Source organism: Pelecanus crispus, chromosome 8, assembly GCF_030463565.1.
Source record: "Pelecanus crispus isolate bPelCri1 chromosome 8, bPelCri1.pri, whole genome shotgun sequence".
NCBI classification, from domain to species: domain Eukaryota; kingdom Metazoa; phylum Chordata; class Aves; order Pelecaniformes; family Pelecanidae; genus Pelecanus; species Pelecanus crispus.
In genome coordinates this window covers 47,334,525-47,349,642 of record NC_134650.1, presented here as the reverse complement: position 1 = coordinate 47,349,642, position 15,118 = coordinate 47,334,525, and the positions used below count along the sequence as shown (strand labels likewise).

The following is a 15,118-nucleotide window of genomic DNA, read 5'->3' as shown; positions in this document are numbered from 1 at the left end:
TGACTGTTTCTCTCCTCCGTGCAGTTGACACAACACCAAAGCATCCCTCTCAGTCTACAGTTTGTCAGAAGGGAACTCCTAACTCTGCCTCCAAAACCAAAGATAAAGTAAATAAGAGAAACGAGCGAGGAGAGACTCGGCTGCATCGAGCTGCCATCCGAGGAGATGCCCGGCGCATCAAGGAGCTCATTATCGAGGGTGCAGATGTCAATGTGAAAGACTTTGCAGGTAAGCAGCCCGCTGGCAGGACTGGTGGGGCAGCCCACGATCCGTACCTTTTTCCTTTTTTTTTTAACTTAAAATATAAGAAACGATGTGCACAAAAGTACTGAAAAGAGTGGGTTTGTAAACTCATCGCTCCAGAGTTGAATGGCTGATGCCTACAGCTTCCTGGGGTTGGTTTTTAAGCGCCGAACGTGGGGGTGCCGCTGACGGGGAGCGGTGCAAACCCTTCAGGGTGAGGTCGGGCTCCCAGCTGCGCCAGCCGGGCACCCGAATTAGAGGAGACGGTGACCGTCCTGAGCCTCAGCTCATTGCCTGTGTGTAGTACCACCTCTTCCTCCTCCTCCTCCTCCTCAGCAGTGCTGTGAAGCCCCTGCTTCCAGTGGTGGGAATGGGGAAAGGCGCCTGGGTGTGGGGCTGCGGCTGCAGCCGAGCCTGGGATGGGAGCGGCCGCGAGTGCTGCGGCGAGAAGGCGGCCGTGAGGAGATGAGCGGTGCTGTTCGTGCACACCGGTACCAACGATGGGGCTACATTAGCACGAGGCAGCCTTTCTTCAGCACATCCGAGAGCTTGACTTTGCTCTTCGCTGTTCTCTTTGCACGATTTTGGGGCTATAAATAGATAGGCATGTTCCTCCGCCTGTATGATTAATATCAGTGCTAGACTGAGCTATCAGTTGTGATTAATTCTGGTCACAGGTGCCCCTTTTTAGTGCTCCCAAGTGAAGGTAACAGAATGAGCTCCCACGACGCTATCAGCAAAACAGCGAAGGAGCCACATACATTTGCTGGGAAACTTCAAAACAGTTTCTGCTTAAAAATAGTCTGTTTGAACATGATAAAATATTTCATTCTGTGTTCGTCGGAGGTTTGTTTGAGAACTAGAGCCACTGTTACTGTGGAGACCTGCTGTTTGGTTTCTCCCCGAGCCGGGGGCCTGTTTTGCAGCGGCATGGCTGCTTGCTTTGGAGAGCGCACAGAAAATATTTGTGAGGTCTGTGTGGGGGATGTTTCAGAGCGATGTCTGCAGTTCAGAGCTCAGCCCTAATCTGGGCAGCAGTGTTTCCCTTACAGAGGAGTTGGAAGGGGAAAGGATTTGAGACCTGCCTTCCACAGGGCATCAGCAATTCTCTTTAATTTCCTACAAAAAACTTTGCTTTTCCATTTCCCGGGGCTGTGTCTGATCTGGCAGATGATCTGTCTGTAGCATTGCGTGTCCGGAGGGAAAAGAGGGATTCGTTCAACGGCCACCTGGTTGGAGCAGCAAGGCAGAACTGCAGGTTTCTTCCTGCTGTGCCATGGGGAGCTGGGCAAACGAGACCACCTTGGCCATCAGAGCCACAGACCCCTTGACACGCCGGCATCTGCAGCGTCTGTGGATGGAGGCTACTTTTCACTGTGTCTAACTCTCTCCGTGACGGTTGTGTCCATGTTCTGAGTGTCCCTTTGCTTGCAGGCTGGACAGCATTGCACGAGGCGTGCAACCGGGGTTACTACGATGTCGCAAAGCAGCTACTTGCTGCGGGTGCCGAAGTCAACACAAAGGGGTTGGACGATGACACCCCGCTGCACGATGCAGCGAATAACGGGCACTTCAAGGTAGGTTTGTGCTGGATTTCATAGCTGTGTTTTTAATGACTTTTTGTTTTTGCCTTGTGCTTCAAGCAGCCAACTGTGCAAATACAGAGATTGTGGTTATTTTATTATCATTTGCTGCTGATAGCTGTGTAGTGGGCAAGAATTTCCCCGCCCCAGTGCCATTGAGTGTTTTACTTGGTGTTCCCCTGTGCAGAGGGATAGTTCATTCTTCTTCTTCTGGATTAGGGGAAGAAACATGGCTTTGTGTCTTGTTCTTCTCCCTTCTTTCCCGCCCAAGTTGGTTCATGTTGCTGGGTTTTGTTCCCTTTCTTATTGATGACTGTTAGTACCATAAGGCGTGTCCTGAGGACAGACTGCTTGAGGACATCCTCCTTTTAGTTCTATATGAAAGTTGTACGAAAAGCCTGGAATCGAAACATCATGAGCATCTTCAAGTCTCAATTTCTGTTTTCAGGTGGTGAAATTGTTGCTACATTATGGAGGGAACCCTCATCAAAGCAACAGGAAGGGCGAGACGCCTTTAAAAGTAGCTAATTCTCCCACCATGGTGAATCTGCTCCTGGGAAAGACCACGTACCCCTCTAGCGAAGAGAGCTCAACAGGTGAGATTGACCTTAATGTGAACATGGGAGCGATGTTTGTGGCCTGCAGCTGTCTGTTAATACAGAGACGTTAAGAGGACAGTGAAGTTAGACTCTTGTCAGAATATCTGCACGCTGCTGCCACGGTCAGGAGTCCATCTGTAGCTGTAACCCAAATTCAGACAACATAACTACCAGCCTTTAGCTCCGGGAGCTCTAGCTGTTTGCCCTGGAAGCCTACGTTGAGATCACTTGCCTGGTGCAATCGAGATGTAGGATTGGAAGACAATTGCAGGTAAATGGATGTCTTGCCTTTGAAATGCGGGTAATATTCCAGCTTGTGCGTAGAGAGGAGGAGGTTTGCGTGCACGTCGTGTATTCCCATCCCTGCCCGGCCGGGGGGCACGGCGCTCGGCTGTACCAGTGCTGACGTTTCAGGTTGTGCTCCTGGGCTGTCCCTCAGCAGAGCGCCCTGCTAGAGCCTGTCCCGCGAGTGCCACCACTGTGGCTGTGCCAGGTGGGACGCGCTGCAGGTTTTAATTAGTGCTAATTGGAGTTCTAGTCTTACGGGGAGTCTTGACCTATGCTGTTCGCAGTCATAACCCTGTTCAAAAGTTCTTCTCTCGATAGACCCTGGATGTTGTTTCGAGGAACACCCCATGCAGGTTTGAGACTGGATAGCTATCCCGTTCTAAAAGATCTCCCAGCCTGACGTTTCGAGCTTTCAGCTGCAAACTTAGCAAAGGCTGGGTGAGGCAAAAGGGCAGCAGGGCCGTTTGCAGGGGTTCACGTCTGCAGCAGACTGATGATGTTCCCTCCCCGAAACCCCTCGCAGCCCTTAACGCGTTGTTGTTCTCTCTCTGCAGAGACCTCGGAAGAGGAGGATGCCCCTTCCTTCGCTCCCTCCAGCTCTGTTGACGGCAATAACACAGACTCAGAGTTTGAGAAGGGTTTGAAGCACAAGCCCAAGGCCCAGGAGCCCCCCAAAACCATCACCCCGGTGAAGGATGAGTATGAATTTGATGAGGACGATGAGCAGGACCGGGTCCCGCCAGTCGATGACAAACATTTGCTGAAAAAGGATTACAGAAAAGAGACTAAAGCAAACAGTTTCATTTCCATACCCAAAATGGAAGTGAAAACTTATACTAAAAATAACACAATTACACCAAAGAAAGCTGCCCACCGCATTCTGTCGGACAGCTCGGACGAGGAGGAGACCAGCGTTGCTGTTGGGACGGGGGAGAAGCTGCGACTCTCGACCCACTCGATATTGCCCAGCAGCAAGATTCGGGAGCCCGCCAGCACAAAGCCGCCCAAGGAGAAAAGCAAAGTAAAAAAGAAGCGGAAGAAGGAGACAAAAAGCAAAGAGGTTCGGTTTGGCAAAAAAAATGATAAATTTTGTTCCTCTGAATCAGAGAGTGAAAACGTGGAGAGTGAGGAGGATGATAGAGACTCTCTTCAGAGCTCTAGCTGTGTAAAGGACTCCAGGCTAGTGCTAAAGGAATCCTCCTTGTTTAACTCTCTGTCTGCCTCATCGACCTCTTCTCATGGGAGTTTAGCATCCCAGAAACATAATCCTAATCTCACGGAACAGCACTCCAAGCACTGGAGGACGGACAATTGGAAAACCATATCTTCTCCAGCTTGGTCAGATGTCAGTTCCTTATCGGACTCCACCAGGACGAGACTGACGAGCGAGTCAGACTACTCGTCCGAGGACTCGAGCTTAGAGTCACTAAAGCCAGTCAGGAAGAAGCCAGAGCACAAAAAGAAAAACACCCCACACAACACTGTTTCTGAGAAAAAGAATTCATTCCATAGCAATGTGGATGGAGCAATTCCAAAGCTGGACAAGGAGGGGAAAGTTGTTAAAAAGCATAAAACAAAACACAAACATAAAAACAAGGAGAAGGGGCAGTGTCCCATCAGCCAAGACATTAAAATAATCAAAACGTTTTCTTTTGAGTTTGAGGACTCTAAACAAAAGCCTGAGAAAGGCTTGATAGTAGAGACAGAAAATCCAGTCGAAAACAAATTGAAAGTGTTAAAGCATGAGCGAGAACACGGTAAGAAGGAGGAAAAGCTCCCCAAAGGTAAAGCGGAGGAGAAGGAATGGTTGTTTAAAGATGAGACTGGAAAATCCTCGAAAGAGGAGAAATCATTAAGAAAAGTCAAAGACAGTAGTAAAGACATAAGCAAATCCTTCAGAGAAGGATTAAGTAAATCAGAAAAAGAGAAACCTGTAAAGGAGAAGTCTCCCAAAGAGGAGAAGCCGAGAATACACAAGGAGGAGAGAAAGAAGAAGTCAAAGGACAAGCAGTCAAAATCTGAAAAGAAAAATGAGCTGAAGGAGGAGAAGGTTTCAAAACTAGAGAAAGACAAATCCTTCAAGGAGGAGAAAGAAAAATGCAAAAAAGAAAAACTTTACAGGGATGAGTCTGGGTTTGATGAGTTTAATAACAAAAACCAATTTCCCGAAAGCGAGGACACGAAGTTCAGCCTTTCGGATGATCAGCAGGAGAGGTGGTTTTCAGACTTGTCTTCTGATTCATCCTTCGATTTCAAAGGTGAAGATAGCTGGGATTCTCCAGTAACAGATTTCAGGGAGATTAAAAATGATACCGTGGCAAAACTAATCATAGAACCCGTGAAAGAGGAAATTAAAGACAAGAAAAAGGAAAATAAAACGAAAGAGAAGAAGGAATACAACGAGAAACGTAATGAAAAGGACACTTTCTTAAAGAAGAAAGAGAGGGACTACGTGGACAAAAGCTCCGAGAAGAAAAAGGACCAAACGGACAGACACAAAATTACTCCTAGTTATTTGCCTGAAAAGGATAAGAAAAGGAAGGATTCTGCAGAGAGTGTCAAGGAGAGGAAAGAAAAAGATACAGGTGAAACCAACAAAGACAGAAAAGATTCCTCTGATGGCTCTAAAGATCGAAAAGATACCAAAACAAAGCAGGAGGAGCCCTATCGAGATGACTTTAAGGAATACGGCTGCGAAACGTTCTTCAAGGATAAGTCTGACCCTGAATTCAGTGGTAAAACTCTGGAGACTTGGGAGAGGCACCATTCTGGGAAGGAAAAGGAGAAGAAGGATGCTCCCGATAAAGAAAAAAAAGAAAAGGTGAAGCCAGAAAAATACAAGGAAAAATCCAAAGAAGGTGACAAGGAGAAAAATGAAAAAGCTGCTCCTGAGAAAATCCTGAAAGACAAAGAACTAGACAAGAGCTTCAAAGAGAAAAAAGAAACTAAAGAGAAATACAAAGACCTGCACAGCAAAGACAAAGAAAGGAAGAGTTCTTTCGACCAGGTCAAAGAGAAGAAAGAGAAAAACTTCTCCGCGGATCGAGAGGACTTCTCCGAGAAAAAGGATGAGAAGAAAGGCAAGGAGAAAAGCTGGTACAGCATTGCAGACATCTTCACAGATGAAAGCGAAGATGAGAGGGACAATTACAGCTTGACTGGGTTCAAAGTCGGTGACTCCGCTGGGAGCGAAATGCATCGGCTGGACAGTCTGCAGGAGAAGGACGACGGCACGGCTGCTGAGAAGGAGCTGTACCCTGACAAGCACCGCAAGTACTCCTCCGACCGGCAACATTCGGGAGAGAAGCAGAAAGACAAGGACTCCAAGGAGAAGAAAAAGGACAAAGGAACATCGGAAGGGGGAAAAGAGAAGAAGGAGAAGAGTTCCTTCGAAAAACACAAAGAGAAGAAAGAGAAAGACTCTAACGAGAAGTACAAGGACAGGAAAGACAGAACGTCCATAGATTCCACTCAAGAGAAGAAAAACAAGCAAAAGCTCCCAGAAAAGGTTGAAAAGAAACATGCCAATGACGACAAGGTGAAAAGCAAGCATAAGGAGAAGCCGGATAAAGAGCATTCCAAAGAGAAAAAGTCTTCGAAGGGAGGGGAGCCTGAGAAGAGCCTGCTGGAGAAGTTGGAGGAGGAGGCTCTGAACGACTATAGAGATGACTCCAATGACAAAATCAGCGAGATCTCTTCTGACAGCTTCACAGATAGAGGACAAGATCCAGGACTGACCAGCCTCTTTGAGTCTTCTAACCTCTCTCTTACTGATGCCGCTGAAGAAAAGTTTAAGGACTCTCTCCCTTTACCCTGCTTGCAGGACAAACTCAAGGAGAAGGAGAGACACAGGCATTCCTCATCTTCATCAAAGAAAAGTCACGAGAAAGAAAAAGCAAAGAAGGAGAAGACAGAGAAAAAGGAAAAAACGGAAGAGTTCAAAGACTCCAGCAGCAGAAAGGATTCCACTCATTATGAAAAGGATTTCTCTGCGGATGGGGAGGCTTTTAGCACTTCCTACAACATGAAGGCAGAGCCTGATGAGGAACCAGAGAAAAGCATTGATTACTTATTTTCTGAAAAGAAAGATAAAAATGATTCTGAAAGAGAGCTGTCAAAGAAGGCGGAAAAAGAAAAGACTTACGGTTCCAGCGCCATCAGCACAGTTAAAGAGAAAAAGAAGCGAGATAAACACAAGGAAAAATGGAAGGAGGAAAAGGAAAAGCATAGAGACAAACATGCAGATGGTTTCTTTAAACATCACAAAGACGAGCCAAAGTCAACACTTAAAGAGAAGGACAGTCCTCAAGTTACCACCTTTAAAGAGAAATCAAAGGAGGACAACCTCAAATTCAGCGAAACCAAACTGAAGGAGAAGCTCAAGGAGAACCAAGAGAAAGACAAATCAGAGTCAATAAAAATAAGCAATGGGAATGAGAAAATAACCCTTTCCAAAGACAGCAGCAAGAAAGATACCAGGCCAAGGGAGAAACTTCTGGGAGACGGTGATTTGATGATGACCAGCTTTGAGAGGATGCTAAGCCAGAAAGACCTGGAAATCGAGGAGCGCCACAAAAGGCACAAAGAGAGAATGAAGCAAATGGAGAAGATGAGGCACAGGTCTGGAGACCCCAAATTAAAGGACAAGCTTAAGAGCTCGGAAGAGGTGCGCAAGAGGAGTCTGGATCTGGCGACGAAGAAGCCGTTAACGCTGGATACTCAGCTCAAGGACAAGAAACTTAAAGAACTGGGTCCGCTGACTCCTATACTGTCACCGGAAAACAAGGCACAGCCTGCTGTTGGCACAGACTCTAAGGACTGGATAACGGGTCCTCAGCTGAAGGAGATCCTCCCGGCATCTCCCAGGCCGGATCAGAACCGGCCGACGGGAGTCCCGACCCCAGCATCCGTTGTCTCCTGCCCGAGCTACGAGGAGGTGATGCAGACGCCCAGGACTCCCTCGTGCAGCAACGAAGACTACACGGACCTGATGTTTGAATGCGCGGACTCGCAGCACTCGCTGCCCATATCCACGATGTCCATGAACGCCTGTTCTCCATCCTTCTTCGACAGATACACGAATGTTTCCAGTGGGCTCCCCGAGAATCCAAGTCAGACCCCGACTCGTACCATACCCTCCACAAACCTTTATCGTTCCATCTCGGTTGATATCAGAAGGGCACCTGAAGAAGAATTCAGTGTCGGAGATAAATTTTTCAGACAGCAAAGCGTCCCGGCGACATCAAACTATGACTCTCCAGTGCAGCATTTAATGGAGGAGAAAGTTCCCCTTCCTTCTGTTCCTGCTGAGAAGTTCCAGTGTTTATCTCCTGGGTATTACTCACCAGATTACGGCGTTTCATCACCGAAAGTGGAAGCTTTGCACTGTGCGCCAGGAGCTGTCAGCGGCGTCGCCCAATCGCCTGAAAGTGTCTTTTCTGGTTTACAAGCAAAATCCTCCCCTTCGCACAGAGATGAATTGCTGGCTCCTTCGGTAGAAAGTGCTCTTCCCCCCGACCTCGGCATGCCCTTGGATACCACGGAGGAGCAGCAAGCCACTGCCTCCATCATGCCACCAGAATCTACCTACTTACCACCAATAGAAGAGAACCATTTTAGTTCAGGTATGCCAGAACAAAACAATATAGACTGGGATAACCCTCCTTCCAGAAACCCTGACACCGCCATTCCTCCCAGCCTGATGGGTAACCCTCCAGAGCACTCTGTCAGCTGGTCCATGGGCTCAGAGCTTCTGATGAAATCTCCCCAGAGGTTTTCCGAGTCCCCTAAACCTCCGCTCTGTTCCCTAGAGCCGATTCATCCTACGCCGGTAGCCTTCATTCCCACGGATACTTCCTACCCTGTTTCTCCCATATCTTACCCTCTGTCAGTGTCTGAACCGGGGCTCGATGAAGTCAAGGAGGATGCCGAGGAAGCAGTTCCAGCAGAAATAGCGAATGCCGAAGAGCAAGCTCCATACATGTCCCCTACTAGGTTAGACACCTTCTTCAATAACTGCAAGCCTCTTCCAGAAGAAGCACCTGAGATACCTCCAGAGCCCCCTTGTATGCCAGCAGAACCTCAGGCAGAAGTTGTTAGCGCGCCAGAAAACAACTATTTGGAAAACAATAACGCCGCGCCTGCAAATACGGAGGAGGCAGTAACGTGGCCTGATCCCTTCACCAACACAGAAGATGACTTGGACCTTGGCCCCTTCTCGCTACCAGAGCTGCCGCTCCAGCCTAAGGATGTTGCAGAGACAGAGATGACGGAGGCAGAAGCGGTAGAAGAAGGCCCAGCAGCAGCTTCAGAAGCAAGCGCTGGGATCATTAAAGTGAGCGCGTCCGTGCTAGCATCCGGTGAGCCGGAGGAGCCGCCAGCCGGCCAGGCGACTGCTGTCCTGCCCGTGGAGACGGAGCCACAAGCAGAGGAGCAGAAACCAGAAGCGGCCGCGCAAGAAGCCACCTCGGAAGCGCTGAACGTAGCTGAGGAAAAAGGAGCGGAGGACTCGGAAGCACAGATTTTCCAGCAGACCCCGTCCGAGTCTGCTCAGGCGGAGAGCAAAGAGGCGGAGGCCGTGCACGAAGAGCTGTCTTCTTCTGGTGGGGTGGCAGAGAGCAGCTCCCAGGCCTGTCCCCCACCGGTGGCCGCCGCCGAGGGCAGCGTTTCACAGGAGGGTGCTGCGGCGCGCGGGGGGAGCCAAGCCCCTTCCTCCCAGGCAGATGCGCCTCCGGGCAACGCTCAAGCAGAAATCGTTGAACCAGTACAAAAACCAGTAGCAGAAGCTCCCAAGCCGCCCAAAATAGAAGAGATTCCTCAGCGGATTACCAGGAACCGGGCTCAGATGCTCGCCAACCAAAACAAGCAGAACGCCGCCTCTTCGGAGAAGGAATTTCCTCCCGTTTCTGCGCCCGCCACACGTGCCAAAGGCCGCATTACGGAGGAGGACGATTCCCAGGCTCAGCACCCGCGCAAGCGCCGGTTCCAGCGCTCCAACCAGCAGCTGCAGCAGCAGATCAACACGTCCACCCAGCAGACGAGGGAGATGATACAGCAAACACTGGCAGCTATCGTAGATGCTATAAAACTGGATGACATTGAACCTTATCACAGCGACAGGTCCAACCCCTACTTCGAGTACCTCCAGATCAGGAAAAAGATTGAAGAGAAGCGGAAAATCCTCTGCTATATTACTCCCCAAGCTCCGCAGTGCTACGCTGAATATGTCACCTATACGGGCTCCTACCTGTTGGATGGGAAGCCTCTAAGCAAGCTCCATATTCCCGTGGTGAGTCACCTTCTCTCTTTAAACCACAGCATCAGGGACTGTCCCCTCCCTTGCTGCTGCAAGCACGGCCAGATTGTCCCCTGCGCACCACGGACACCCTTGCAGTGCCGATGGTGCCCCGGCCGTGGCTTTAGCCTACTTTTAGGACGTGCTCGTAACGACAAATCTAAGCCTCGGTAAGTGGATGGCTGCGTGATAAACGCATCCTCTGAGAGGCTGTATTTTTGCAGAGAACGCCTCGGGCTGTGCTTAGGAACCTGAGATTTGTTCGGGCTTTAGAGCTAGTTTGTAAGAATCCACTGGATTTGAGGCTGGAAGGCAAACCTGGTTTTACAAGCAGTGTAGTAATCGGATAGCGAACCTAGAAGACTGTAGGAAAAAGATGGCTCTTAACTCCTGCCTTCATTTTCCCAAGCTCTGATATTTGACTTGCCGAGAGCACTCGCTCCTTGGCAATGGGATCCGCATTTTGCTGCTGTGCTGCATGAATGGACTTGCTGATACAAACGCATCAATAAACTTAATGCTGCGGGCAGTAAATCCGGGATCCAGCCTGGATGAGGAGGGTCGATATGACCGGCCACGTCAGGCTTCGTTCCCTGCTGCGGGCAGGGTGAAATACCCCAGTCCGCGGGTATTCCTGTTGCAGTGCAGCCCATGCCTGCGTTGCTGTTCGCATGAGTTAACACGCGCTTTGTCCGCCTCAGCGCCGCAGCGGTTGTAGCCTGCGTTCCCATCTGCTTCTTCCTTCCTAGAGTAACCCAGAGCCGCCTGCTCCTCTGTTCTGCAGCTTGGGCGGTGCTTGGGGAGCGCCTTGCTCCCCAGGAAAGCGCAGGGCAGATCAGGACACAGGCACCCTTCCCGGCGCACAGACAGCAGTACTTCTCCAGCGGTATCGTCCCCTTCGTCAGACGCGCTCGGGCCCCTTTACAAACTGCCCTTGCAGCGTGGGGATGATTTAGGCTCTGGTTCTGCAGGCTGAGCTCGTCGCTCGGCACTGGGCACCTCTTGCGCTGTTGTCTCGCCCCTCGCTGTGGTCTGAGCGCTGGCGGGACGTTGTCCTTTGCCGCCTGCCTGCTGAGGAAATAGGCAGGCTTACTCCTCCGTCGAGCTCCACGGGGCGGCACCGACTCCCTCTCCGAGCCCTCGGCCGAGGTGCATTTCGGCTACGTGGCCGCGCCGCAGGCAGGGCTCTGCGTGGCAGGGGGAGCGGGCGGCCTGCGCGCCCAGCCGCGTTGCCGGCTCTAACCCCGCGCTGTCGTGTGCCCGCAGATCGCCCCGCCGCCGTCGCTCGCGGAGCCTCTCAAGGAGCTCTTCAAGCAGCAGGAAGCCGTCCGGGGAAAGCTGCGGCTCCAGCACAGCATAGAGCGGGTAAGGGAGCACTCCGGGGAAACTCCTGCTGGGGAAGAGGTCCCGAATTTCCTTTGCTGGGGAAGAGGTCCCGAATTTCCTCTGCTGGGGAAACTGAGGCTGCCGCGCTCACTGCTTCGTTTGCTTTTCCTCAGGAGAAGCTCATCGTCTCCTGCGAGCAGGAGATTTTGAGAGTTCATTGTCGGGCAGCAAGGACTATTGCCAACCAGGCTGTGCCCTTCAGTGCCTGCACCATGCTGCTGGACTCCGAGGTCTATAACATGCCTCTAGAAAATCAGGTCAGTGCCTGTCTTGGTGGTGAAGAAGTGTCTCAGAGGTGCTGTGCAAGACCCCGAGGGAGACGGTGCTTTTCTGGACGGAGGGAGGGATGTGGGCAGGAGTTACTAACGCTCTGTCACCCACCGCGGCACACACATGCAGGACATCCTGCAGGAGCCCTCCCCGGCACGTGCCCGGGTTGCCTGATCTGGCTCAGTTTTGGTGTCGCATGTTCTGGGATATACCCCACGTGCGTGCCAGGGAAGGAAATACATCTGGGAACACGGGGATACAGGGAGCATCGTGTCTCTAGGAGCAGAGATGACTCGCATTTGTCAGTGAGTCTCAGGACCCTCTGCCTTTCTTCTTGATCAGGATCATCTGCACACTTGAAAGGTTTATTTTACTACACTCTGGGTTATCTTTTCCTGTTGAAGGAAGGGGAGGGAGCCGTTAAATTGATTTGTGCCTGAACAGTGACTTTGAAAGAGCCAGACTTTGTCTCACAGCCCACAAAAAGCGGTCATTTCTTTCAATTTCACGTCGTTCTGTGCTGGAGAAAGGGGGAATCGTGTCCGGTTTCCGCAGCCGGCGGCCGTGTGGCTGCCGGTGGTCCTGAGCCATCCCACCAGCACCCTCTGCAGCCTGCGCCCCGCAGCTGCTGCCAGCCCGGCTGCTCGGGGAAGCACGCTGCAGCGTTGCGGGAGGGATCCTGCGCAGGGACAGGAGCCTGGAATTTATTAGTGACCCGGCGTATTGATCCAGGAGCCTTGATTGATCCCTCAGCATTTCCCAGCTGAGTGTGCTTCTACAGCGAAGCCGTTACGATCTGGGGCATGAGTGAAGGAGACGGAGAGGTGCGGGTGCTGTGAGGGGCTGGCACAGACAGATTCTCTGCAAAGCAAGTAAAAACGGGGAGCACGTGCACGCATGCGTGCGTGCGTGCGTCTCTGTCAGAGGCTGAAGCCCCTGGCAAAGGGCTGCAAGAGCAGCTGGGAGCAGCGTGCTCTGCTCTCCCGCCCTGCAGGCAGCTTGCTTGTTTCTGATGAGTGTGTGCCCTAAGAGGGGTTTGAGTACGGCCTGTTAGACCTGTGCCAGCTCAAATTAAAAAAAAAAAAACAAACCCACAATCTACCATGTAATTCCCTTTTGCTGTCTTTTGCTTAGGGAGACGAAAACAAATCGGTCAGAGACCGTTTCAACGCACGACAGTTCATTTCCTGGTTGCAAGACGTGGATGACAAGTACGATCGAATGAAGGTGAGAGGCGCGTGGGCAGCAGCAGGTCCTGCCGCTCTGCCTCCTCCAGGAGGGCTTTTCCTGAGAGGGGTCCCAGCTGTTGCTGTAGCCTGGAAGCTGCCTTTGTGGTTTCCAAAAATCTGCTGGGAGCGAGTGTCCGGAGGTGATCTGGGCAGCGTTATGTGATGGGGGAGGCTTCTGTGCACGGCACGGCTGAGGGGTGGGAGCCTCCGCGGAGACGACGGGAGCACAGTTGCCTCCGCTCGTTCCAAAAAGGGGGAAGGGAGCCACGTTCTGCTTAGGGCCGCCCGGCTGGCCGTTACTCTGCTTCGTGCCATATGGTCTGGAGCTTTCTCGGTCAGTTAAACCCTCGGGGCCTGCTCTTTGCCAGCAACAGATGCTGCAGCAAGCTCAAAACCTATGGCAGGCTTCAAGGTGGCAGGAGCCCGTGCAGTGATTTGCGGAGCGCTCCGCAGAGCTTGGGGTGGCAAACTCTGGCGCGGCAGGGAGCAGGGACGATCGTGCTTTCAGCTGGTGACAGGGAGGGAGCTGGCAGCTCCCAGGAAGGGAGCAGGGCCCTGCGCTCGGGCAGCCGACGGCTGCTGTTGGGGCCCATGGGGACCGTCTGCTGAGGCTGTCGCCAGCGGGGTCGGCACTGGGAGTGCTCACGAGCCTTTAAAAGCCGCCCCGCAAGGCCCTTTCGGGCTTGCCCCTGCTCCTGCTGCTGGAATCGGGCTCAGCAGACGTCCCAAGTCCAGGTTTCCTTCCTGCGAGGATGCGCGTGGCGTCCCTCGCTCCGTTCGCTGCTCTGCCCGCTGCATGTCCGCAGCCTTCGCCGGGTGGGCTGGGCGGCGGGAGCCTTTCCTGCCCTCTCCTGCTCACCCCTCACCTCCGCTTCGTTGGTTTTTTTTCCCCCCCTGATCCAGACATGCCTGCTCATGCGACAGCAACACGAAGCTGCCGCCTTGAACGCGGTGCAGAGGATGGAGTGGCAGCTGAAGGTGCAGGAGCTGGACCCCGCGGGGCACAAATCCCTCTGCGTGAACGAGGTGCCCTCGTTCTATGTGCCAATGGTCGACGTGAACGATGACTTTGTGCTCTTGCCGGCATGACAGTTCAAAACCAGGAGACATCACTGAAAACTGGCAAGGACGGGAGCCCTCCGAGGTCGGGCGGTCGAGCTCACATTCACCCTTACCGCTTGCTGATGAATCCCTGGTCAGAGGAGGAGGAAGCAGCTATCGGCAGAAAACAAAACAATAAGAAAAATAATTGCACTTTCTTCACAACGCGTCCCTCGCTTCCGGACTGACGGCAGCTCCGCCGGGCAGCGGGCCGGGGCGCATCTCCTTTCCAGCCGGCTGCTGCGGCAGGGAGGCAGCCGGTCTGCGCGGGCAGCGAGCACTCACCGGCCAAGAGACTGGCAGAGGCGTGGAGGGAGGAGGCCAAGGACACCATTTGCGTGTTGCAGAAGCTGCTGAGCGGGGCCAGCAACCACGTGATTCATGTACTTGTGAACACCGTGATTTCCAGCTCTCTTGTTTTCCACCGGTCACGGATCTCCTCTCGGAGAAGCTGCAGTAGGAAACCATGGGGGGAGGGGGGGGTGTTTGAGTTTCTCGTTCCATCCTTGGTATGTCTGAAAAAAAAAAAAAAAACCCAACAAAAACACACACACGAAAAAAAAAACCACAAACAAAAACCAATTAGAAACAAAAAGACAGCGTCCAAGTTGGGCAGACGCGGCTCTGAAGGTGTGGACGGAGGCGGGGTGCGCCCGCGGAGCCCCGCAGCAGCCGCTCGCCACCGTTTCGGAAGAGCAGAGGAGCCGCCTGCGCACCGTGCGCCGGGGCGGCACGGCCAGCGGCGGGCGGGGAGACGGTGACGCAGAGAAAGGACTTTGCCAACTGTGTTTTTAATGGAGTAAAATCCATGTGGTTTATATATTTTTTTCCTTTAACCTTGGGCATTTCGTTTCTCTTTCTGAGAACATAACTTGAAAACACTACAGAGCCAATACTCATATAAAGAAAAATTGTATCCCATAAATGCTGTACAGTTTTTATATACATTAACAATGTACTTTTGCTGCCTTCTAGATAATTTATTTTGCAACACATTACTGCACAGTTGTAAATAACTTATGTACTGTAACATCACTTTCAGTTATGTGTAAAGAAATAAATAAATTAATTAAAATTATCTTTGTACGTACAGTTCACCCTAGGCAGCGCTTTCCCCCCGCCAAG

The 15,118-nt window shown here is 51.8% G+C and overlaps 1 protein-coding gene across 2 annotated transcripts in view; it reads left to right on the top strand.

The window, feature by feature from the left end:
- Positions 1 to 14,215, top strand: part of ANKRD11 (ankyrin repeat domain containing 11) — a 136,007-nt gene extending 121,792 nt beyond the window's left edge. For both annotated transcript variants that reach the window (XM_075714844.1, XM_075714845.1), the window contains exons 5-12: positions 25 to 228; positions 1,678 to 1,820; positions 2,275 to 2,422; positions 3,268 to 10,001; positions 11,274 to 11,372; positions 11,507 to 11,650; positions 12,798 to 12,890; positions 13,796 to 14,215. In XM_075714844.1, coding sequence (XP_075570959.1) covers positions 25 to 228; positions 1,678 to 1,820; positions 2,275 to 2,422; positions 3,268 to 10,001; positions 11,274 to 11,372; positions 11,507 to 11,650; positions 12,798 to 12,890; positions 13,796 to 13,981 — 7,751 coding nt within the window. In that variant the 3' untranslated portion in view covers positions 13,982 to 14,215. The remainder of the gene's footprint in view (positions 1 to 24; positions 229 to 1,677; positions 1,821 to 2,274; positions 2,423 to 3,267; positions 10,002 to 11,273; positions 11,373 to 11,506; positions 11,651 to 12,797; positions 12,891 to 13,795) is intronic.
- Positions 14,216 to 15,118: the final 903 nt, after the last annotated feature.